Raw genomic sequence first — 25,561 nt, 5'->3', positions numbered from 1 at the left:
TGCCGCGGCTCCTGTTTCATCAGTAGACCCTGAATTTAAGGGTCTGGTCTGTGCAGTGCTGGGTCAGTGTCTTCACTAGACCATGGAGATGAGGTGCCCAGGCGATGGGTGTGTGCACTGTGAATGCACGGCCTCCCCGAATTTTCCATGGCCATTGGAGGTTTCTTAGTCCGTACAGTTATCATCCTACATCATCCTACACTGTGTGACACCAAGTACATGTACCTGTATGAGTCCCACAGTCATAAAAGCTGACCTTTATGCAGACCTGTCTCTTTAGTCCAGTACACCAGACTTCCAGACTTTTATCTCCATCCTTCATTCATCAAACTTGTTGTTTCTGTTAATAAATTTGTTTTTTCCCTTGTGCATTTGAGCCCCAGCCATACACATCCTTAGACAGGAGACTGTGTGTGGATAGTGACAGGAGAAGCAGCGCGACTGGAGGTACCCATATCAGATGCGGAGATGGCGATAATGGATCGGATGCTGGACGGCCATAATGGATGATTGACAGGAGGCTCAGCCAGGTTTGGCCAACTATTTCATTCGGACCGAATAAAATGATTGGTCAGAATTTTATCAGAAATGTGAGCAATATATGAGAATTAAACATTTTTGAGTTTTAATACCTGGTGGATTTCTTTTATATTTTAGTTTGACACACGCTTATTAGGAGCATTTTAAGATGACAAAAGAAAAGTGTAAAAATGCCACATCATACGGTATAGCTTTGATTATTATTATTAGGGGCTCGGGCATCAACACAAGCCATTTTCCCCCATTGCAAAGCAATGGGAGAGGTATTGTTCATTCCATGCGTTTATTATTTTTCTTCATCATCTTCATCTTCCGGACAAAATTTCGTCCGTTAATAGGGCCTAAGGCGTTGTGACGACCCCTGCAAATTATACATCAAAACATGCGGTTTCATTGGGAATAGTGTGATATGTACTTTTTGTAGAGATTTGCGAATTTTTCACAGAGTTATTTGCGAAAAACATGCGAAAAAACTCTCACAGAAATGAATGGGGAGAGGAAAAAATCAGCCAGAAATGTCCACTTTTTTCTGGACGCTACTACTTCGCCATACTTTCACCTATAGATTTCATTTAAACTTTAAAACGCAGGCATTTTTGTCCTCTCCGCACGAATGTACTTGGCATGAGGATGGGGTTTACGGTTTTCAATAGGTGAGTCTTCAAAAACCCCTGGGTTCAGTGAAAATTGTCAAAATTTCCTCAGAGTGTGTGATGTCATCACGCTAGAGTGTAAGAGCAGCGAAAATTCAACTGAAAATTCTCTGAATAACTCGCCCTCCCGGCCAAATGATACATCACAGGCGAATGATCTTTTCCAAAAATGTAGCCACGGTTCCTGGGCTTCATATGAACCCATGTTTGAAGACCTAGCTCTTTTTAAAGTGAAATGACAGGCACTAGTTTGGAGGCTCATCCCTTCTTTCCTCCATTAACTCTCCATTGTATCGGATTCCTTCTTGTCTTGGTCAGTTGACTGTTTTTAAACTGCCCTAACTCAGTCATTTTTCACAGTATGGAAAAAAACCTACAACAGTGTGTTTCCCAGGTCTGTCTGACGCTCACAGTCATTTTGGTTTTCACCTATCTTTTACGGTTTTCCCATAATTTGCAGTTGTTCGGGAGCTGCTCTGGCAGATCTCAGAGGCTGATTTCTGCTCCTTTTTTGTCTGTGTCTCTCTGAGCTGCACTGAGCGTCTCCACGGTAACGGCCCCTCTGCTCTGTGTCCCAGGTGTGTCCAATAAACCTAATCAATCTGACATGTTTCTCCTCCCATAGCAACCCTGTAGAGTCCATAGCAACGCTGTGTGTGAGAGAGTACTGATACTACTACTATTAGTACTACTATTATTGTTACTGCTTCTACTACAATTACTACTACTACTACTATCTCTACTATTACTATTACTACTACTACTACTACTACTACTACTATTACTACTATTACTGTTACTATTTCTACTACTGTTATTATAACTACTATTACTACTTCTACTACTTTTACTACTACTACTTTTACTACTATTACATTACCACTTTAACTACTACTACTATTACTACTACTACTAATACTACTTCTTCTACTACTACTAGTACTACTACTATTACTGTTACGACTTCTACTTCTACTACTCCATCTTCCTCTACTTCTCCTTCTCCTCCTATTACTGATAGAATAAACTGATTCAAACTGATTCTCTCTCATACACACAGAGACACAGCTCTTCAGTTCTCAGCTGCAGACAGTATAGAACACAGACAGCTGAAGCTCAGGTGTCAGGTGATCAGCATCAGCTAATGCTGACGTCCGTCAGATGCCAAACTTTGACACACAGATTGTCCATATAAAGTGAATGGGAGTTCAAAACGCATAATTCCCCTCCAACCATGAAGTCTTTGGCAACATCAAACCAACATGCCCCCCCAACCTCCGAGCCCCTCTCACAATTTCCGTGTGTGGAAATTGTCTAGTTATTATTTTTCATCATCACCTTCATCTTCCGGACAAAATTTTGTCCGTTAATGCGGCCTATGGCGTTGTGAAGACCCCTGCAAATTATACATCAAAACACAATATTCATTGGGAATATTGTGCTATGTACTTGTAGTAGAGATTTGCAAATTTTTTTGCAGTTTTTCGCGAAAAACATGCAAAAAAAAATGTCCCATAGAAATGAATGGGAAGAGGAAAAAATCAGCCAGAAAAGTCCACTTTTTTCCAACCGCTACTACGTCGACATACTTTGACCTACAGACTTCATTTAAACTTTAAAACGCAGGCATATTTGTCCTCTCCGCACGAATGTACTTGGCATGAGGATGGGGTTTATGGTTTTCAGTAGGTGAGTCTTCAAAAACCCCTGGGTTCAGTGAAAATTGTCCAAACCTCCACTCTTAGAGTGCGTGATGTCATAACGCTACAGGGGAGGAGCAGCAAAAATTCAACTAAAAATTCTCTGAATAACTCACCCTCCCGGCCAAACAATACATTGCAGGCAAATGATTTTTTCCAAAAATGTAGCCACGGTTCCTGGGATTCATACGAACCCATGTTTGAAGACCTAGCTCTTTTTAAAGTGAAATGGCAGGCAGTAGTTTGGGGGAAAATCCCCCCTTTCCTGCCATAGCGTCCCATTGTAATAGATTTTTTCTTCTCCTGGTGATTTGACTGTTTTTACACTGTTTTTACACCGTTGTACTCCACCATTTTGTTGAACTGCTCACTTTGCCTGCTGTGACACAAAGTGGATTGCCGTTGAACTGCAGATTTCAAATCTCCATCTCCTCTTTTTTGGATTTCCTTGGACTTTTGGATTTCTGGATCGGGCAAACGGTGAGTACCTGTGCTTTAGACATTGAATGTATTTGTGCCTGTGTGGTTTTCTATCTTTGAAAGTGTCCTAGTCCTGAGTGATATGAATGGCTAACTGTTTGCTAATGGTTAGCCTATTGTTCTGCGTCAGACGCCTCTGTGGGTAAAGGTAACTTGCTGTGTTCATCTCATTTTGTGTTTGAAATTGATTAATTGCTTTGATTGTTAAGTTTGACAGATTACTTTCTGTTTTATTGGAGTTTAATGTGTAGATTTGTAGACTTTAGTGTCTCAAGTTGCATTTTTTTTTTTACGGACTAGGCAGAGCTGTGAGATTGTGGGTATGTGACATTTTGTACATTTTGCTGTTATCTGAAATCACTGCTATAAACCAGTTAACTGTGTGTTATATGGACAGATAAAATATTGCTTGTGCCTCATAGCATTTACTTTAACCTCCTAAAACCCAGGACATGTCAGCAAAGTACAAGCTTTTTTGTTTTTTATTCAATAAGTGCCTATGTTGGAAACATCATAATGCAACAGTTTTTTCAGGTGCAATTTTTAAAAAATTTTTATGGAACGTCCTTTGTGGTGGACAGTTTTTTTTTAATTTTTTTTTTTATGAAGTTGTGAAAGTCTTGTCTACAAATGTGGACAGTGGGTCCTAGGAGGTTAGAAGTAGTGTGGTTAAACAGGAGCTTTGAAACATTTGTCTCCCTCAAATTGTGGTGGTGAAGATGTGAAAGATGTGTAATTAAAGGAGTTTTGATGTTAGAAGGTAACACATCCCAGTGCCAGTGTTTTGTTCCATTATGTTAGAATCAGTTTTATCTGTCATTTCGGACATGAGTAGTATAATATAGTTTGTTTAAGACATGTTGCATGATAAAATGTTTGTATTTTTATTACCATGATGGCATTAAATACAGTGTAATATTCATTCTTTGTGCTGTGGAAAAGACCAGTTCAACTGCCTCTGCTGCAGACATGTTTCATGTTATTAAGTTCATTGTCACTTGGGAGATGACCACCTCCTCTGAGCAAACGTGTGATTTGAGCTTTAAGCAAGAAGCAATTTAGCACTTTGATTCAGTTGTACCTATTGTCAGGCTTTTATGTATCTTATGTTGTAAAATAGGTATTAGCCGTTTGAGTTTCTGAGTCAGCAGAGACAGTAGATTTTAGACATTTGTCAAAGTACTTTAATCATTGTCTAGGTGTTGCATTCTATTAAAGCTGCAGATTTTTTTTTAAATGTTAGCCTTGTGGAAAAGGCCTTTTAACTGTTGAACTGCAGCCACAACTGTTTTGTGTCCACACAGACATAGTGAAGACATTAGATATTTAGAATGTATTGCTGCTAATATTGCTGTTAACTAGTTTATAGCAGTGATTTTAGCTAACTGAGTGTTATGAGGACAGATAAATTATTGCTTGTGCCTCATATTGTTGCTTTAAAAGTAGTGTGGTTCAACAGGAGCTTTGAAGCATTTTTCTCCCTCAAAGTGTGGCAGTGAAGATGTGAAAGATGTGTAATTAAAAGAGTTTTGATGTTAAAATTGGATAAAATTTAAAATAAAATTTAAAAAAAAAGCTGCTCTGAAGATTTTTTAAAATGTGCATCATGGATGGACAGCCCACTACTTTTTGATTCATAACTTTTGAACCAGACAAGTTTAAGAGAATTATTACATATAATTGGAAATGTCTAAATTTCATCTTAAACATACTCAAAGGGCAAAATTTTGTTTCAGATACTTTTAAAATGAAAAATATCAGAAACTACTGCGTCATGGGTGGACAAAAAATTAACATCTATTTTTTGCAATAATTACAAAGTTCACATGAGGTGTGTAATATAGCTAGTTTAATCTCCTAAAACCCAGGAAATGTCAGCAAAGTACAATCTTTTTTTGTTTTTTATTAAATAAGGGCCTATATTGGAAACATCATGATGCAACAGTTTTTTCAGATGCAGTTTTTAAAATTTTTATGGAATGTCTTTTGTGGTGGACAGTTTTCTTTTTTTTGTATAAAGTTGTGAAATTCTTGTCCTCAAATGTGGACAGAAGACCCATAGCTGGGTCTGAGGAGGTTAAGGCATGTTGCATGATAAAATGTTGTATTTCTATTATCATGATAGCATTAAATACAGTGTAATATTCATTCAGTGATTTTAGTTAACTGAGTGTTATTTGTCTTTCTATTGCCACCTCGCTGATTGGTCAAAGCCTTTGCCTTTGGACAGCCTTCGGACAGCGTTTGGACACCTCACCTCACTTTAACATAGTTCACCTCATCTTACACAGTACACACATTTTTCTACATACAACATCTCTCTCACTCTCTCTGTGTCTCTCTTTTGTGTGTTTCAGGATGCCTCGCAAGGGAAGATGCTCTGAGGCCCAGAAGCAGCACTGGAGGAAGCCAGACGCATCCGAGATGCCCATCCCACCTCCACCCATGGACGCACCCTCCTGCTACTGCTCTTCACAAAACAACATATGTTTGCACCAGAGCTGATGTGCTCATTTAAACAACCCACAGTGTCTTCAGTATGACAGACTCACAGCATCCACAGTGTCAAGTTTAACATGTTTATTCTCTGTGAACAGACGGTTGGATCCACCTTGCTAGCCTGTTAGTTCTGGAGAGTGGATGAAGTGCGTGCTAGCCTTCATGCATGTAAGTATCCAACTGTTTTTATCATTCGATATCTTGCCTAATTTTGTTTAGTATAACACCCATTTAAAACCGATTCTCCTGTTCTCATTCACTAGTAGAAAACAGTGATTGTCGTATGACCTGTCTCTGATTTAAATTCCCTTTTAATCCTCTTTTGCTTTGTCTTTTTGTAAACAGGCCACGGTACTGGTTACCGCCACAGGGTCCTTGAATGGCCAACTTCACCCTTCACTGGGCATGGCCACAAGTTGGTCATTCCACCTGAGGTCCCTGGCAAGAGGGTATTACTATTATCGCAGTTCAGTTTATTATGGAAGTACTTTATATGTACTGTATTTGTGATTTTCATGCTAAAGCTGTGTAATTTCTTTTGCAGTTTGTTCTGATTGTTGGGGACTCCCATCTACGTGCTCTTGTAGATGGTTTCATCTGGATGCCAGAGTCTCGGCTGAGCTTTGGCTTCCTGTCCATCCCGGGCGTGTCTGCTTTGGAGATTCGCACCAAGGTTCTGCATGCCACAGTTCCTCGTGCTCCGGACACCGTCTGCGTCATTGCCCCCAGCAACAACCTCAACAGCACCACTGTCGACATGGCTGGAGTGGACTTTGCCAACCTTCTCGCTACTTATGGCAACCGCTGGTCAAAGGTAAGCTTTCTCTTTGATATATTGTAGCTTTTGACTTTGTGAACATGTGTATGATTTTGCATGATAATGTATTCTTAATTTTTCACATTCTGTTTTGTGCAGGTTTTTGCCATTGATTTCCCGCCCCGCCTGGTTGTTAACATCCAATACCAGGACCTTCTGAGGCAGGAATATCGACGTGTGGCTGCTCATATGGGTAAGGGAACAAGATTTTTTCATTCATTTAATTTACTGAATAAACAAAACAAAGATACAAACCACATTTGAACAATTCTTAATGGATACATTGGTGTCATGATGATCCATGTTTTTTTTTTGTTTTGTTTTTTTTTTCACTTTTTTCAAGGTGTGAAGTACTTCACTGCTGCGGAGCACTTCCCCCTGAGCAATTTGGTGTTGTGGAGCAAGGATGGTGTAAGTACAGTATCTTTGTGAGAAACAAAGTTGACTTGAAGAGTTCAGTCCACACCAGATTCTCAATGACATTAAAACTGTTTGCCTCTGTCTTTTTTAATGTCTTATTTCTGCAGGTCCATCTGAGTGATCGAGAGGGGATGGGGATCCTCGTCCAGTTGCTCTGGTCTGCTGCCCTTGAGCAACTGGAGACACCACCTCCTACGCCCCAGGTCTCTCCCAAGCCATCACCTCCAGTTAGGAAAGTCACTCCTAAACTGATTGTGAGGTAGAGTTTCCGTGCTCCACCCAGCCCTGAACCCCATGAGTGGAGGACCGTCGGTCAGGGTAGCAAGGTAATTGATGCATAAGATAATGTTTGACTTAAACTGTGGCATCATTGTGAAATGTAATGTGATAAAATGCTGACTTTTGTACTAATGACAGTTTACCCGTTGTTTTCATTCAATGTGATGCTTTTTATCATTGCAGACGAGCCATCCTCGGGAACCTCCCAGGTCCAGAGGTTCACCCCAGCCCAGGATGGCTCACCAACAGGTTTGTGATTTTTCAGATAATCCTTCGGGATGTTGTTGGTTGTTTTTTGACAGAACAAACTGTAATCAGTTGTGTCTGTTTTGTGTTTTACAAGAGGAGGAGAGCTTCCTTCCACTGAATCCCATCTTCTTCAGTGGCACAGCCCTAAGTGCCATGGAGAAAGTCTCTCCCTCTCACCTGTCTAGCCTGGTGGACTTCAAGCCTTCTCCCAAGCCAAAGAAGGTAAGTTGATTGATTGATATTGTATCTCCTGTAGAAGACTTTTATGAAACTTCAAATATGCAATTCCTGACAGTTAATTCTGCAAATGCTTTTCAATATCACCTGTAGTAAAGTAAAACTAAGACATAATGTTAGTCTTTCATTGAAATCAGCTATACTAAAATATAGTTCTAAATTGTTCTGTACCTATTGAAGTGGGTTTATTTGGTATCTTATTTGGTTGGCACAGGTGGCGTCCTCTACAGCCAAGCGTTGGTCCCGCCCGTGTGACAGAACCTTTCCCTGCCCCTGTTCTCCAGTGAACGAGGTACATAACTTCCTGTCAGAACTGGCACACTGTATATTTGCAGCTCATTCACTTACAGCATTCAGTGTCTTCACAGAGATGAGTAGACTATCCTCATGGTTTAAAATGCTTTGATCTTTTGTCAGACGGCCTCCAGCCCCGCGTTCCTGGAGATCAGAGGAGGACGCTCCTTTAAGCCCTACTTCCTCAGCTCAGGTGGTAAGTTTTCTTTGCTCTGCATATATAATGAATGCAGTTGTTGCTCCTTGTCTCTGACTCTGTGCACTGCAAAGATTTAATGAAACTTTGGGTTTGGAATTTGATAGAAAATTATATATATATATATATATATATATATATATATATATATATATATATATATATATATATATACATATATATATACACATTAGTGCTGGGCAGCGATTAAAATGTTTGTCGCGATTAATCGCATGGATTTCTGTGATTATTCGCAATTAATCACATAGTTATACTGTGGGGTGGAGGGGGTTGCTGGAATCAACAGCGTGTATTTCCTTTCAGTGATATTTCAGACTGGAAGTACTCCGGTGATAAAAAAAAATATTTCCACATTGCAGTGCTTACAAACAACTTTGTCCTTCTCAACCCCACCATCTGAAGACATTTAAAATGAAAATGTCCATGGAAAAGACCGCTACTTTTCTCCATGTTTATGTCCACACCAGTTTATTTCTGCTTGTGAGTGACTGACAGGAGTCTTAAGCCCACTAATAAGTACTAATACTAATAAGCCCAATAATATGTGATGTTCAGTTGCTCAAAGCAAGCAAAGGGGGCCCTCTAGTGGTCGGAATAAGTTGCACTAACGTATGTTTTGTCCTTGCAGTGTTCCCGTAGCCAGTTCGGACATAAGAAGGAACTAACAGACACGTTTCTTTCACTCTGTTTGTACGGCCCAAAAAACATTTGCCTGTGAGTATTTTATGTTCAGATGTTGTAAGAATGAATAGTATAAAATATCTCTGATGTGAACCTTTGTTGCTGGATAAAAAGACGTTGTAAATCTTAAGTTAACCTGTAAATACTAATCGTTAGCGTGTCTATGGATTTTCCCATTCAAGTTAGCATCAAGCTAGCGATCTTTTTCCCATTCATTTAAATGTATAATGCCATGTAAATGTACCAAGGCAGTGAACATAACTCAGACATATTTTGTTTGTATGTTGCAGTTTTACAGTGAGTCTCAAGTAAAAGATTTGGACAAGAGTTTTGGACGTCCGGCTTTTCTTGGTAAACCTGTCGATAGCTATCTGCCAAGCTAATCGCTACACGCACACAAGCAGAGGCAGAAAAATAGGAGTGTACTCTCCTCGCTAAGACGTCTGTACTTAGTCTGAGCTAGACAGCGAGCTAAACTCTGAACTGACGATGCAAGACATGTCCTCTTTGAAGTTTGCAGCTTTAATGTACATACTTGACATCATGCAGATTGACAGAGTGAATCTATAAAATAAAGACAAAATAATTCAGTTAGTTATGTCTATTAATGATATGCATATTCACGGAGAATGCATAGATGTAATTATTATAAACTTAAATTGACTGCTAAAACAACAATCACATCGTAAATAAGTAAAGGTTAGTTCAAAGGCTGGCATATTTAACCTAAACACAACCAATGAATTTACATAAACTTAACATGAGCCTGCATAAAGAATTAGCAACCCTTCTCTGACTGCTAGCGTAAACGAATTAGCTTAAACATGTTAATAACACATTGTAATAAGCACATCCAAAATAACGTCATAAACATGTTTCTAACGGCACGTTTGCATGTAAATTATTTTGCAAACAACAGAATGATTTATACATACAGGCGTTGCTTCTGCAAGAGTTAAAGTTTGATTCAGCATTACTTGGAAAGTTCGCTCACTTTTCTCCTCTCAGCTACACCGGCACTTGGTGTGTGTGGAGTGCCAAAATAAAAGCATGAGTTTCAAAATAAGAGTCTGTATGTATAAATGAACTAAGACTTGCTTGAAAGGCAGAACGGTATTAACGGGAGATAAAAAAAAATTGTCGGCGTTATTTAATGAATGTGTTAATGCGGTAATAATGCGTTAACTTGCCCAGCCCTAATATACATATATATATATATATGTGTACACGTGTATGTGTGGACTGGGATGAGTGTCTCACTCTGCGAGAAATCATCCCGGAGGAGCATGAAGAAGATGCTGTCCCCGACTACGAAGTCCTGGATGTTGGGGAACCAGTTCCCAGAATCGAGGCGCCTCAGCTGAGTCCGGACTTTGTTTGCAAGATGTTTCAGAGTCTGAATGAGACCCAGGCCTGCGTCTTCTACAGCGTTCAGTAATGGTACCTTCGACGCGTGTGGGGCCATGATCCAGAACCATTTCACTACTTTGTGTTGGTGGAGCTGGTTGTGGCAAGTCCCACATCATCACGTGCATTCATGAGGAGGCAACGAGAATTCTTCAAGAGCTCCCCCAGATTCCATGACATGGCCAACATGTCCCAGCCCACTGTGCTGCTGACTGTGTTCACAGGCACGGCAGCTTTCAACATCACTGGAAAAACATTGCACTCAGTCCTCAAGCTCCTGAGGTCCCTGGAGCAGCCGCACCAGGGCCTGGGCAATGCACTTGACGAAGTCAGAGCGACCTTATCTTCTGTGGAAATTTTCATCATCTATGAGATCTCCATGGTTTCCAAGAAGCTGTTTGTCTGCGTCAACTGGCGATTTCAACAGATCAAAGGAAACCGGAAACCATTTGGCAGTATTTCTGTCCTCGCTGTTGCCGACTTTTACCAGCTGCCACCGCTGGGTAGAGCCAAGCCGCTCTGCGTCTACGAGGAGACAGAGTTTGATCTCTGGAGAGATCACTTCACTATGGTCAACCTGATGGAAATCATGCGCCAGAAGGATGATCGAGCTTTCACCGAACTCCCCAACCTCAAGCGAAAGCAAGATGCTCTGAGCGACCAAGACAGTAGGTTGCTTATGCAGGCAGTCACTGACGGCAGGATTGTCCAGCTAAAGTGCTGCACATCTTTGCCGCTAACAAACAGGTAGACAGTCACAATGCAGCGACCGTAGCCGCTGTGCTTGAAGATGATGTCGACATTGTGGCCAAGGACTACAGGAAAGATGTCATGACGGGCAAGAAGGTGCCCGTGCACAAGGTTAAGGACACCAAAAGAGATTTGCCTGACAGCATACTGGCTGCTTAAGGAGCACGTGTTATGCTGATCAGGAATCTCAACGTGGAGGATGGTCTTGTCAACGGAACCTTCGGAACCATCTCCAACATTGTGACTGAGAGACATGACCCAAAAACTGTGAGGCTTTTTGGACTGAAGCTGGACCTCCCCACGACAGGACAGGACAGGACAGACTCTTCGAAAGAAGCTTCTGGACCCCTCGAACAACTTGGCGTACATCAAGAGATCTGAGGAAAGCATTGGGAACAAGGGCGGAGTTGTGAGACGTCAGTTCCCCATCAAGCTGGCTTTTGCGTGTACGGCCCACAAAGTCCAAGGAATGACAGTGACGTCAGCTGTCGTGAGCCTGAAACACGTGTTTCAACCGGGAATGGCGTATGTGGCACTCAGCCACACCACATTGCTTCAAGGTCTCACAGTCACAGATTTTGACAAGAAGAAGATCTACGCCGACCCAGCAATCACAACAGCTTTGGAACAGATGCACAGCGTGAGTTTCCAGAGCACCACTCCGCTGCTGCACTACTTGAAGTTGACTGAGCGAACGGAGACCACTGTGACAATCATCCACCACAACACACAGGGGCCTCCATCTCACATGGTGGACCTGAGGGTGCATCATGAACTCAGGTTGGCAGATGTGTTGTGTCTCACCGAGACGCATCTGTCAGGGTCCCCTGTATCGCAGTCCTTCGTTCTGGAGGGACACAACATTTTTGAAAGAAGCAGATGGGTGTCTTACACCACATGTGCGGACATGGCGGCAAAAGCCAGTGGTGGAGTTGCTGTGTACTGCAAGAGCACTCTGACGGCAGAGTCTCCGAGGTGCACGCAACATGTCACAGACCTGGAATGTCTCATTCTTAACATTGATGCACCAGTCAAAGTGCTAATAGCCACCATGTATAGACCCCCAGATTTCAGTTTGCAAAGTTTTTGCCAAACCTCAACACCCTCTTGGACACATTAGAACACATGGATCACCAGCCCATCATTGTTTGCGGTGATTTCAATGAAAACCTCCTTTTGACAGGCAAAAAAAGCATCAGAGATGCACTCCAGTCCAGAGGCTATACACAATTGATCACGGAGTCTACCACAGACAAGAACATTCTGATTGATCAGATCACATTTACATTTCCCAACCTGCTAAATGTGTTCAGTCAGGTGTTCTCCAAACATATTACAGCGATCACAGTCCCATCTATTGTATTTTGACTGGCTAAAACCCTCTTTTTTCACCGCGTTTATCAATGGCATCGCATTTACTGGGCTTTTTAAAATATCTAAGGAGACTTGGCATTTTGCGCTCATCACACGATTCCAGTGTCATGAAGTGTTTTCATGTGACATGTCGTGGCACATTTCGTGTGACATGATTCCAGTGTCATGTTGTGGCACATTTCGTGTCACACAATCCCCGTGTCGTGTTGTGCCACATTTCATGTCACAGGATTCCAGTGTCGTGTCGTGTTTTCATGAGACAGGTTGTGGCACATTTCGTGTCACACGATCCCAGTGTCATGTCAACCATGTCGTGGCACATGTTGTGCCGTCCGATTCTATAGTTGTCTCATCTTCATTCCAGACAGTGTCGTGGCACATGTTGTGTTGCTCCTTCCTTCTTAGTAACAGGGTGCTCCAAACAGAAGGGGATGTCGGTTGCAGTGGTAAGGTTGGAGGCAGAAGGTAAGGGCAGAAGGCAAATGCACATTTAAAACTTATTTGATTGTCTGCAAATCACAACTGAATTTCCAGACAATCACAACTGTCACACTAAAATATTTTTTATTTCTCTTTTTGCAGCAGATGATCCTGTCTGTGTCTGTCTGTCTGTGTGTGTCTGTGTGTGTGTGTGTCTGTGTGTGTGTGTCTCTCTCTCTCTGTCTCTCCCTCTCTCCCTCCCTCTCTCTCTCTCTCTCTCTGTCCCCCCGACTGGTCACGGCAGACGTCCATCCTCCAGGAGTCTGGGTCTGCTCGAGGTTTTCTTCCTCTTCAAAGGGAGTTTTTTCCTCGCCACTGTCACACACTAAATGTCAGCTCCTGGAGGATTCTGTTGGGTTTCTGTAAATAGTTTTTATATAGAAATTTGGTTTGATTTGGTTAAATAAAGAAATACGTTTATCTGACAAAAGTTCTGGTTTGAAGTGTCTTCTTTGGTTACTATGACAAGTATTTATACTGTTCTGAGTAATGTGAAGTCATACAATTAAAGTCATCAAACCATATTAACTGTGTTCACGTAGCGACACACAGACACTGTTTCATTAGATTAATTTCACTGTTTCTTTGTAGCATAACCACAATCCATTTGTAGTCATGTCACCTCAACTTGTAGGGAAGGCCAACACCACCAGGTAGATCAACAAATTTCTCTCACTAACCTGTTTAACTCCACCTTCCAACAATCACTGCTTATTCACTTCTGACTTTTTGTTCACATATAATATATCAATGCATTCACCAGCCTCACATGGAAGAATTTTTGAGATGGGATGTACGGTTACGGATTAATCATAGTTTGAAAGGTGGTTTCGTAGTTAATTTAACATGGACACCCATGTCTCTTCCACAGGTTGTTAATAGTGATCAGGTGCACCTGCCATGTTTCTCCTCATCTAGCAACCCTGTAGAGTCCATAGTAACTGTGTTTGTGAGATTACTGCTATTACTGATCTGACCTGCATGATGGAAAAAACTGATTACAACTCATTCTCTCTCAGACACACACAGACAAAACTCTTCAGTTACATCTAATAATAATAAATATACTATTAGTGAAGTAATTAATTATATGTTTCTCAAACATTTCTCAGTGCCATTGTCCAGCTACATGCTGCTTCAGCCTGAACTTGGACTCATACTGGCATGTCCCCCCACTACCACCCCTGACCCCCGAGCCCCTCTAACAATTTCCGTGTGTGGAAATTGTCTAGTTCGTATTATTTTTCCATCTTGTGTTGACGTTTGTCGATGTTTGTTGATGTCTGTTCTTCCAGGTTTCTACATGTACATCGAGACGTCAAGGCCCAGGTTGGAGGGCGATAAAGCTCGTCTTCTGTCGCCAACGTTCAACATGAACACGAAGACGTCGTCGTTGCCCGGAGGCGTCGCTCCAACCTACTGCGTCTCCTTTTACTACCACATGTACGGGAAACACATTGGTAAGAAAACCAGATGCTTTAGTCCCAAAAAAAAGGCCGACCCACAGCCCTGGTTCTCGTAAAAGAATGTGTGTGTTCATATTTTTGGTGACTGTAATCGATGCGTCATCAGCGTACAGTGATCTTCTGACATGACTGTTAATGAGGCACCGTGTGGACCTCCTGCAGGAGCGCTCAATGTGTTCCTGCGACAGAAAGGTTCCATCGTGACCGACACCTCCATCTGGAGTCTGAGCGGTAACCAAGGCAACCGCTGGAGGCAAGCCAAGGTCAACATCCACCCGACTGCCGCCTTTCAGGTATGACCCTCTGCACCAGCGCCCAAATATAGACACAGATCCTCCACAATGTACTGTTGGACCATGAACCTCCTCCTGAAGGCATCACCAGTTCAACAGAACTGGACCAGTTTCCTTTGTGGACTGGGTTTGGGTTTGTCCTGTAGACGGCGGGTCCGTCAAAGTGTCCTCAGACTCGGATCCTTTTAGAATCACCTGAACTTAAAATGTTTGAAGGATGTACAAGGTTTGAAATCTGAGGAAGTCCGTCTCAGCTGATTCCTCTGTTTTCCATCAGATGGTGCTGGAGGGCGTCCGGGGGTCCGGCATCGAGGGAGACATCGCAATCGACGATATCGCCATCGAGGAGGGCGAATGTAAAGACCCCCCCCCCCAAGAGTGAGTGAACACACCTGAAAACACCTGAACACACACATGAACATACCTTAACACACCTGAACACACCTGAATGCACCTGAACGCACACCTGAAAACACACCTGAACACACACCTGAACATATATCTGAACACACACCTGGACACACCTGAATGCACCTGAACACACACCTGAAAACACACCTGAACACACACCTGAACATATATCTGAACACACACCTGGACACACCTGAATGCACCTGAACACACACCTGAAAACACACCTGAACACACCTGAATGCACCTGAACACACACCTGAAAACACACCTGAACACACCTGAATGCACCTGAACACACACCTGAAAACACACCTGAACACACCTGAACATATACCTGAACACACACCTGGACGCACCTGAATGCACATGAACATACACCTGGACACACCTGAACACACACCTGAATGCACAGGAACACACACCTGGACACACCTGAACGCACCTGAACACACCTGAATATACACCTGAACACACTTCTGAATGCAACTTGGACACAGCTGAACGCACCTGAATACACCAGAACACACCTGAACATACACCTGAATACACCAGAACACACACCTGAATACACTTGAACACACACCTGAACACACCCGAATACACCTGAACGCACCTGAACACACCTGGATATACACCTGAACACACACCTGAACACACACCTGAATGCACCTTGAACACACCTGAACGCACCTGAACACACCTGAACATACACCTGAACACACCTGAACACACCTGAACGCACCTGAACACACACCTGAACGCACCTTAACACACATCTGAACACACCTGAACACACACCAGAACACACCTGAACACACCTGAACACACATCTGAACACACCTGGACACACACCTGAACACACCTGGACACACCTAAATACACCTGAAAACACACTTGAACACACCTCAGCTTACACCTAAACACACACCTGAACACACCTGACCACACACCTGAACACACTTGAATACACCTGAACACACCTGAACACACACCTGAATACACTTGAACACATACCTGAACACACACCTGAACGCAACTGAATGCACCTGAACACACCTGAACACACACCTGAACACATCTGAATACACCTGAACACATATGAACACACCTGAACACACCTCAGCATACACCTGAACACACACCTGAATGCACCTGAACACACCTGAACACACTTGAATACACCTGAACACACACCTGAATACACCCGAACACACCTGAACACACACCTGGACACACCTCAACGTACACCTGAACACGCATCTTAACAACAACCTGAATGCACCTTGAACACACCTGAACACACCTGAACATACACCTGAACACACACCTGAACACACACCTGAACGCATCTTAACACACCTGAACACACATCTGAACACACCTGACCACACACGAACACACTTGAACATACACCTTAACACACCTGAACACACACCTGGACACACCTAAATACACCTGAAAACACACCTGACCGCACCTGAACACACCTCAACATACACCTGAACACACACCTGAACACACTTGAATACACCTGAACACACACCTGAATACACCTGAACACATACCTGAACACACACCTGAACGCAACTGAATGTACCTGAACACACACCTGAACACACTTGAACATACACCTTAACACACCTGAACATACCTGAACACACATCTGAACACACACCTGAACACACTTAAACACACACCTTAACACACCTGGACACACACCTAAACGCACCTTAACACACCTGAACACACACCTGACCACACACCTGAACACACCTAAATACACCTGAAAACACAACTGAACGCACCTGAACACACCTCAACATACACCTGAACACACACCTGAACACACCTGAATGCACCTGAACGCCCCAGAATGCACCTGAACACACCTGACCACACACCTGAACACACTTGAATACACCTGAACACACACCTGAATACACCTGAACACATATGAACACACCTGAACACACCTGAACACACCTGATCACACACCTGAACACACTTGAATACACCTGAACACACACCTGAATACACCCAAACACACCTGAATATATACCTGAACACACACCTGGACACACCTGAACACACCTCAATGTACACCTGAACACACACCTGAACGTACCTGAACACACACCTGAACACACCTTAACATTTAATCTCTGTGTCTCCCAGATCTAAGGAATCAGGCCCCGCCCTCATCATCCCATATATGGCAGCTGTGTGTCACTCTGAGTCTGGTTCTGATTGGCCTGCGGAGGTGACGCCCATTCTCCGCTGGACTCTGACCCCGCCTCCTTCACCTCCATAACCAATCCCATCATCCTCTACATCAGGGGTCACCAATCCTGGTCCTCGAGGGCCGGAATCCTGCATGTTTTAGATGTATCCCTCTTCCAACACACCTGATTCAAATAATAAGCCTATCATCAAGCTCTGCAGAAGCCTGATAACGACCGTCATGTGTGCTGGAAGAGGGAAACATCTAAAACATGCAGGATACCGGCCCTCGAGGACCAGGATTGGTGACCCCTGCTCTACATCCTCTTCTCTCAAGCCCCTGCCCCGTCAACCAAAGATGAGGTCAGTTGGTTTAAAGCAGCGGGTATCAGTTAGCTTAACTTAGCACAAACACTGGAAGTGGAGGGAAACTGTTAGCATCTGGTACAGATCATACCAGCAGAAGTTCAGTAGAACCGAGCCTAGCCTTCAGTCCATCTGTGGGTTTGGATCCAGGTCTAACATCTGAGTCGGATTCAAGTCAATCCCAATGAGCTGCAGCCACTAGTTCATGAAGACCCAGACCCAGATCCAGGTCTTTAGTGGTTCTGACGGGACCATGGAGTCTTTAAAGCTTCAGGGTTTGATAGTTTTTGGATGTTGTTGGTCAAAAATCTGATAATTCCCTTCCAGCATGCTGGAGTTCCAGTACCTGAGTCCACCTGGTTCTCTGGACTCAGGTGGACTCAGGTGGACTTAGGTGGACCACTTTAACATCTAGTTGTAGAACTGGACTCAGAGGAGAAGAAGCTGGTTGAGTTAAAGTCCTGGTGGTTTTTGTGGATCCAGATCAGTAGAAGACTTGAGGAGATCGGGTCCATTGTTAGACCAGATCTATCATTAGACCAGGTCCATCTTTAGACCACGTCCATCTTTAAATCGTGTCCATCTTTGGAGCGGGTCCATTGTTAGACCAGGTCCATCTTTAGACCGGGTCCATTGTTAGACCAGGTCCATCTTTAGATCGGGTCCATCATTAGACCAGGTCCATCTTTAAATCGGGTCCATCTTTAGACCATGTCCACCTGAGTCCACCTGGTTCTCTGGACTCAGGTGGACTCAGGTGGATCACGTTAATGTCTAGTTGTAGAACTGGAGTCAGAGGAGAAGAAGCTGGTTGGGTTTAAGTCCTGGTGGTTTTTTGTGGATCCAGATCAGTAGAAGACTTCAGGGGACCGGGTCCATCCTTGGACCAGGTCCATCCTTAGACCAGGTCCATCTTTAGACCAGGTCCATTGTTAGTTTTTAGCTCAAAATAAAAGCACAGAAAACAAGGAAGTAAAAGATGAATGTCCGAACCTGAAGCCCCTCCTCCTCCTCCTCCTCCTCCTCTTTCTCCTCCTCATCTTCATCTCAGATCGTCGTACTGTAACTCCAGTCTGACGGATCTGCTTCTCTTCGGGGGGAGGTCCCTATTCCGTTGGGGACGGTCCTTATTCCGTCGGGGGCAGGTCCTATTCAAGGCGGGGGGCGGTCCGACACGGCAGCGTTTTTAACGGACATTTTCTATCTTATTTTGACGTCTGTCTGTCTGAAGAGGAAGCCCCGCCTCTGCCATGACATCAAGTGCCTTCAGACTCAAAGGAGGAGGAGCCTATCAGCGAACAGAACCCGGACGGCACCAGACAATGACATCATCGCACAGACGACCTCGGATTATGCAGAAAAAACATTGACGTTTGCAGACATTTTTGAAGCCATGACAGGAGACGACGAACCTGCGATCAGAAGCGGAGCACGCGACCATAAAAGGACTTCCTGTCGGACCCGGACAGGACTCCGAACTGTCGTAGTTTTTAAGAAGTTTTCAGACTGGGACACTTCCTGAAACCATCAGTTACCTTAAAAAACAGGAAGAAACATGTAAAATCCGTCTTATATTGTTATGATATTCAGAAGAAAAGGGGAATATTTACAGGTTTATGTCTGATCATGTGATCATGTGGGCGGAGTTTCAGTTCAGGGTTTTCTGGGTTTATATGGTTTGTGTTTGTTTTTTTGCTGAACTAAAAAAAAGACACTCCCAAAAAGACAAAATCTGAGTCAAGTATTTATTATTAACGTCAGAAAAATGGTTTAAGAGAAAACAGCATCAGAATTCATGAAGAAATATTTTTTAAAAGAGCACAAAAAGTCACATGATCATGAAGGTATGGAAGCTCCAGTAGGACAAAAGTCACATGTACGGAAGCCCATTACTATGAAAGACTGAACCTGCCATTTTGAAAAATATATACAGAAATATAAAAATGGCTTGATAAGTTCATTTCTGTACCATTTATTTATTTTTTTAATAAATAAGGTTTGATTGTAATTCAACAGTAACATTTAATGATGAAACCTGTTACAAGAGAAATTAATCCAATATTTAACTTTTCATACCCAACATTTGTGTCAGAAACATGAAATTGAACAAAACTGTAAATGTTTTATGTCAAAAATGTTCATGTATTATTTGACACATTAGTTGTTTTTGGCACTTCAGTTAACAAAATAACATGTAAAATTCATGACATTTTTCTTTCTGTGAAATAAAAATCATTTGTAATTCATGTTTTGGCCTAAATACATTCATTTCAGCCAAATATGAATTACAAATAATTTTTATTTTACAAAAAGAAAAATCTCATGAATTTTACGTGCTATTTTTTAAACTGAAGAGTCAAAAAAAAATGAAGTGTCAAATAATACATGAACATTTTTTACATAAAACATTTACAGTTTTGTTTAATTTCATGTTTCTGACACAAATGTTGGGTTTGAAAAGTTAAATATTGGATTAATTTCTCTTGTAACAGGTTTCATCATTAAATGTTAATACTGAATTAAAATAAAACCTTATTATCCCATGAAAAAAAAATTGTTTTACAGGTTTTCCCTAAATTTTTTTTTTTTTCCCATTTTGATCGTAAACCTCATCTTCCATATATTTTTTTATAATTACTCATAAAAAAAATTTCCAAAGTTTATGTAAATATTTAAACTTTATTTTTCTCTACACTTAATAATAATAATAATATTAAACATTTAATTATTACATAAAACATTGAACATTTGACATTTTCTGCTTGTACAGAAACTCCTGTGGGACAAAAGTCATAGATCTATGGAAGCCCATTTGACCAAAACAAGTCAAACAATAATTAGTGTTTGAATGTTAATTTAATGTCAAATTTTACTGATCCCAGTAAAACTAAATCATATTTCTTTATTTCAAATATTGACTTAATTTTACTCCATATATGATAAAAATTCAGTTTACCTTAAATTTTACAGTTGATTTAATATGTTGTGATTTTAATTGATTCAAATTATTTTGATGTGTTTCTATTAATTGCGTTGAGTTCATCTTTTGTAACACGTGTTTATTTTTTTTCTCGATTTGTCTCAGTCGAGTCGTTTCATTCGATTCAGTTCATTCAATTTGTTTCATTTGATTCGTTTCATCTGATTCATTTCATTTGATTCATTTAATTTGAGTCATTTCATTCGATTTGTTTCATTTGATTCGTTTCATTCAAGTCGTTTCTTTCAATTAGTTTCATTTGAGTAGTTTCATTCGAGTCATTTCATTCGAGTCATTTCATCCGATTCGTTTAATTTGATTCGTTTCATTTGAGTCATTTCATTTGATTTGTTTCATTCGATTCCTTTCATTTGATTCATTTCATTTGAGTTGTTTCATTTGATTCGTTTTGAGTCATTTCATTTGATTTGTTTCATTCAATTTTTTCGAGTCATTTCATTCAATTTGTTTCATTAGAGTTGTTTCATTCGATTCATTTCAAGTTGTTTCATTCGAGTTCTTACATTCGATTCGTTTCATCCGATTCGTTTCCTTTGTTCTGCTGAATCTCTGTTGTTTCGTGGGTTTTTCAGCCTCGACTCGGTTTGATTCGTTTTTTCATAAATCTCTTCCATTCACGTTTTTTCCTACACAATGTTGTTGTCATGTTGCAACTGCAGACGATCGGACATTTCCGCCGACGACAGGACACGTTTCCAAACTCATTTCACACAAATGACGAGTAAATATCGGATGATTGCGACGCTCGTCTGCTGAGGTTCGGAAACTGTTCCAACAAAGAAAAAGACAAACGTTGGGTTTTTTCATTTGTCTCAAATGTCCTTTTTTTGTTTTGGTTTTTCAGGCAATAAAACAAAATCTGATTTTTAAAAAAACCCACAAAATGAATCTGTGTAAGAAAAGATATTTTTATAAACTGTGATTCTGCAATAGATGATGGTTACACTGCATCATTATTATTATTTTTATTATTATTATTATTATTATATGAATAAAGTCACTCCAACAGTTGTTCCAGTCTGATGAATCTTATTCTTTATTCTGTTAAATTTCACATCATTTTCATTTTGTAAAAACTTGTATTTTAAGAATTTTGTGACAAAACCCGGAATCAGCGACTCATGTCTGATAATATCGGAGGTTTTTAAACCCTCGGTGTCGCAGATGTTCCTCAAACTAATGTCAAAATGTTTTTCATACAATTTGTTTTTTAACTTCTTTTTTTTTTTTTTAAATTTCATCAACTTGATCCATAAATAAAAACACCAAATATTCAATAAGTGTCATATTTGAACCCTTTAAACGACAGGTTTGGAATGGAGACAAAACATATTTGCTTACATATAGACATAGAGTCTGGTTTTGACCAATTCTATATGTAAAGTGTCATGAGATAATTGTTATGATTTGGCGCTATATAAATAAGATTTGATTTGGTTTGATATTTTTTACTCGAAAAATTAAAACGTTATTCTGATTAAATTGCAGGTTTTATTTTGATATTTTACGACTTTATTCTCATAGTGACTGTTTTTATTTTCTTGCTCATGCGCCGTTGTATAAAATAAACAGTAAACAGTCCCATCCTACGGTGGCCCAGAGGTGCAACAGCCCAAACAATTATCCGCTATAAGAAAAAAAGAGAGCAGCCCAAAAAATATCCACTGTAAGAAAAAAAAGACAACAGCCCAAAAAATTAACAACTATAAGAAAAAAAAGAGAACAGCCCAAAAAATTATCCGATATAAGAAAAAAAGACAACAGACCAAAAAATTATCCACTATAGGAAAAAAAAGACAACAGCCCAAAAAATTATCCACTATAAAAAAAAAAAGAACAGCCCAGAAAATTATCCATTATAAGAAAAAAAAGACAATAGCCCAAAAAAATTATCCACTACATATTTTAAAAATAACTTTATTTTTAGCACACTGACCTCCACTTCCGGTGGGTTACTTTGTTAGCATTAGCTCAAGGCCTTAAAAATTTTCAGCCTATGCTTTTATTTTTTTGTGGTGGCCTTAATTTTAAAGCAAGAGACCTTTCGGGTAAACAGCACCCCCTTAATTGAAAAGGTGGATGATGTTTTTTTTTTTTTTTTTTTCTTATAATGGATAAGTTTTTGGGCTGTTCTCTTGTTTCCTTATAGTGGATCAGTTTTTGGGCTGTTGCACTTCTGGGCCACCGTACCCATCAGTATCAGTGTGTCACGTTTGTTTTTCCATATATTTTTAGATATTTTGGATCCTTTTGTGAAACTGTCGAACAGTGAAAAACCTCAAAGGTCACAAACAGCCCGAACGCCGACCTGTCAAGCCTGCAACCAGATGTTAGTCTGGGTTTGTCTGTCTTTCATGTTGTTCGTCACTTCCTGTTTTATTTTGTTAATTTTCCCTCATGTGTCTTGTCTGTCGTCTTTACTTCCCTTCCCTGATCGGGTTCACCTTTTCCCTGATTACCTGACTCCGCCCTGATTTGTGCCACCTGTGTCTCGTTGTCTTCCCTCCCTTTTGTGTATTTAAGTCCTGTCTCTTCCCCTGTTCAGACGCCAGTTTGTAATCTCTCGTAGTTACTTACCAGCGTTCTGATCTTGTCTGTTTTTGTCTGATTTCCTGTTTTTGACCCGTTTTGCCATCTCGATTTTTGTCTTTTGCCTGCTCCCTGTCGGTTTTGTCTGCCTCATCTGCCTTCCTGGTTTTGACCGCCTTGCCTGACTTATTGGTACGTGAGTTTGTCTATCCCTTATGTCCTGTTGCCCGTCTGTTAGCTTACCCGTCCCTGACCTCCCTCTGCTTTTCCCTAGTCGGGAAACCGGCTCCGGTAACCGAGTTGAGCAAAGGGTTCACGTCCTCAGCGCGGAGGACGGATCCGAAGAGGATTTCTCCATCCATTATCCTCAAGATTGTGTCACTCATTATCATTACCTATTTGTTTGTATATTCAGTGACAAATAAATCCCTTGAACTTTATTTTCCGCCTCTGTGTTCTGCATTTGGATTCTGTGCCTGTACTAGTAGCGTCACACAACCTCCATCAGGACAGGATTCACGAAGCATTTCAGCTTCTACAGGTTTGAGTTAAACCGCGTCAATGTTTCCCATAAAAGGACAGAAACGAAAACACCTTTATTTGTTTATTTTATGACTATTACATTAAGCCATGTGATCATGATCTGATGATGTCGCTGAGGAGAAGTCAACCAGGAAACGGACCATGAGGACTGGAGAACAGGTGCATGATGGGTAAGAGCTGGACACACTTCACAGAATAAGAATAATAATGTGGTGGTCTGCAGAAACCACCAGGCCAGGTCCAGTCTAGGTTCAGGTTCAGTCCAGATTCAGTCCAGGTCCAGGACTACAGATTTGGACCTGGGTTCCTGATCAGCACCGATCAGTTGTCAATACTGTGTTTGATGTTAATGTTGCTCACTTAAAGGGCGACGCCCACCCACCGATCGCTGTGGAAACCTCTGGTCCTGCAGCTGGTCCAGGACCAGAACCTTCTGGATGATGACTGACAGATCACAGACACGCCTCATATGGACCTGAACAGAACTGGGTCAGAACCACCATCAGCACACTACACCACCACCTCCTCCTTCTTCTCCTCCCTCTCTTCCCCCTCTCCTTCTTCCTCCTCCCTCTCCTCTTCCTCCTCCCTCTCCTCCTCCTCCTCACCTGTAGTGTGTTGCTTTCCTTCATTTGCTCCTGGTTGCAGTTCTCCTCTTTCATCTCCTCTTTCATCACCTCTTTCCATTGCTCCTGGTTGCAGTTCTCCTCTTTCATCACCTCCTTCATGCTCCTGTGGAGGATCTGTTTACAGTTGTCTGTTTCATTTCCTTCCTCGGTCTTTGTTTGGATCTTTCAGGGTTGGACCATGGAGTCCTGGTTCAGACCTGCGGACCAGTCCTGGTTCAGACCTGGTTCAGACCTGCGGACCAGTCCTGGTTCAGACCTGGTTCAGACCTGCGGACCAGTCCTGGTTCAGTTCTGGTTCAGACCTGTGGACCGGTCCTGGTTCAGACGCTTCAACATGACTCGACCCGGCAGGAACTCGTTCAGGTTGACTGCGGCTACGCCGGTCCTCAGCAGTAACTGACAGATGGCCAGACGAAGCTCCGCCTCCTCCTCTGTCTCCAGGCAACGCAGCAGAGTCTCCTGGACACGCCGACACGACAAACCCAACACACCAACGGCTGAAAGCACAACCACAGGAAACATGTTTATGTGTCTATTGACGTGTCTGTTGATGTATTGTGCTGACAAGTCTGTTGACGTGTTGTGTTGACATGTCTGTTGATGTGTCTGTTGACGTGTCTTTTGACATGTTGTGTTGACGTGTCGGTTGACGTGTTGACATGTCTGTTAACGTGTTGTGTTGACATGTCTGTTAACGTGTTGTGTTGACATGTCTGTTGACGTGTTGTGTTGACGTGTTGTGTTGACATGTCTGTTGACGTGTTGTGTTGACATGTCTGTTGACGTGTTGTGTTGACATGTCTGTTGACGTGTCAGTGTTGATGTTTCTGTTGATGTATCTATTGATGTGTCTGTTGACGTATTGTGTTGATGTTTCTGTTGACGTATCTATTGATGTGTCTGTTGACGTATTGTGTTGATGTTTCTGTTGACGTGTTATGTTGACATGTCTGTTGACGTGTTTGTGTTGACGTGTCTATTGACGTGTTGTGTTGACGTTTCTGTTGACGTGTTGTGTTGACG

General features: G+C 41.7%; 1 protein-coding gene and 1 long non-coding RNA gene across 2 annotated transcripts in view; both read left to right on the top strand.

Moving 5' to 3' along the window:
* The window catches only part of LOC115413362 (MAM domain-containing glycosylphosphatidylinositol anchor protein 2-like), a 189,937-nt gene extending 172,413 nt beyond the window's left edge, over window positions 1–17,524 (top strand). Inside the window, 1 exon segment of the mRNA XM_030126154.1 lies at window positions 17,426–17,524. Within this exon segment, the coding sequence (XP_029982014.1) occupies window positions 17,426–17,431 (6 nt within the window). The 3' untranslated portion in view covers window positions 17,432–17,524.
* An 807-nt stretch (window positions 17,525–18,331) lies between these two features.
* On the top strand, window positions 18,332–19,647 carry LOC115413363 (uncharacterized). The gene is made up of 3 exons (XR_003934455.1): window positions 18,332–18,345; window positions 18,448–18,515; window positions 18,727–19,647. It is a non-coding gene; the product is annotated as an uncharacterized LOC115413363 (long non-coding RNA).
* The last annotated feature ends 5,914 nt before the right edge of the window (window positions 19,648–25,561 follow it).

Source organism: Sphaeramia orbicularis, chromosome 22 (assembly GCF_902148855.1).
Source record: "Sphaeramia orbicularis chromosome 22, fSphaOr1.1, whole genome shotgun sequence".
Classification (NCBI taxonomy): domain Eukaryota; kingdom Metazoa; phylum Chordata; class Actinopteri; order Kurtiformes; family Apogonidae; genus Sphaeramia; species Sphaeramia orbicularis.
Note: the sequence above shows the minus strand (reverse complement) of the source record. Positions and strands in the feature narration are given on the sequence as shown.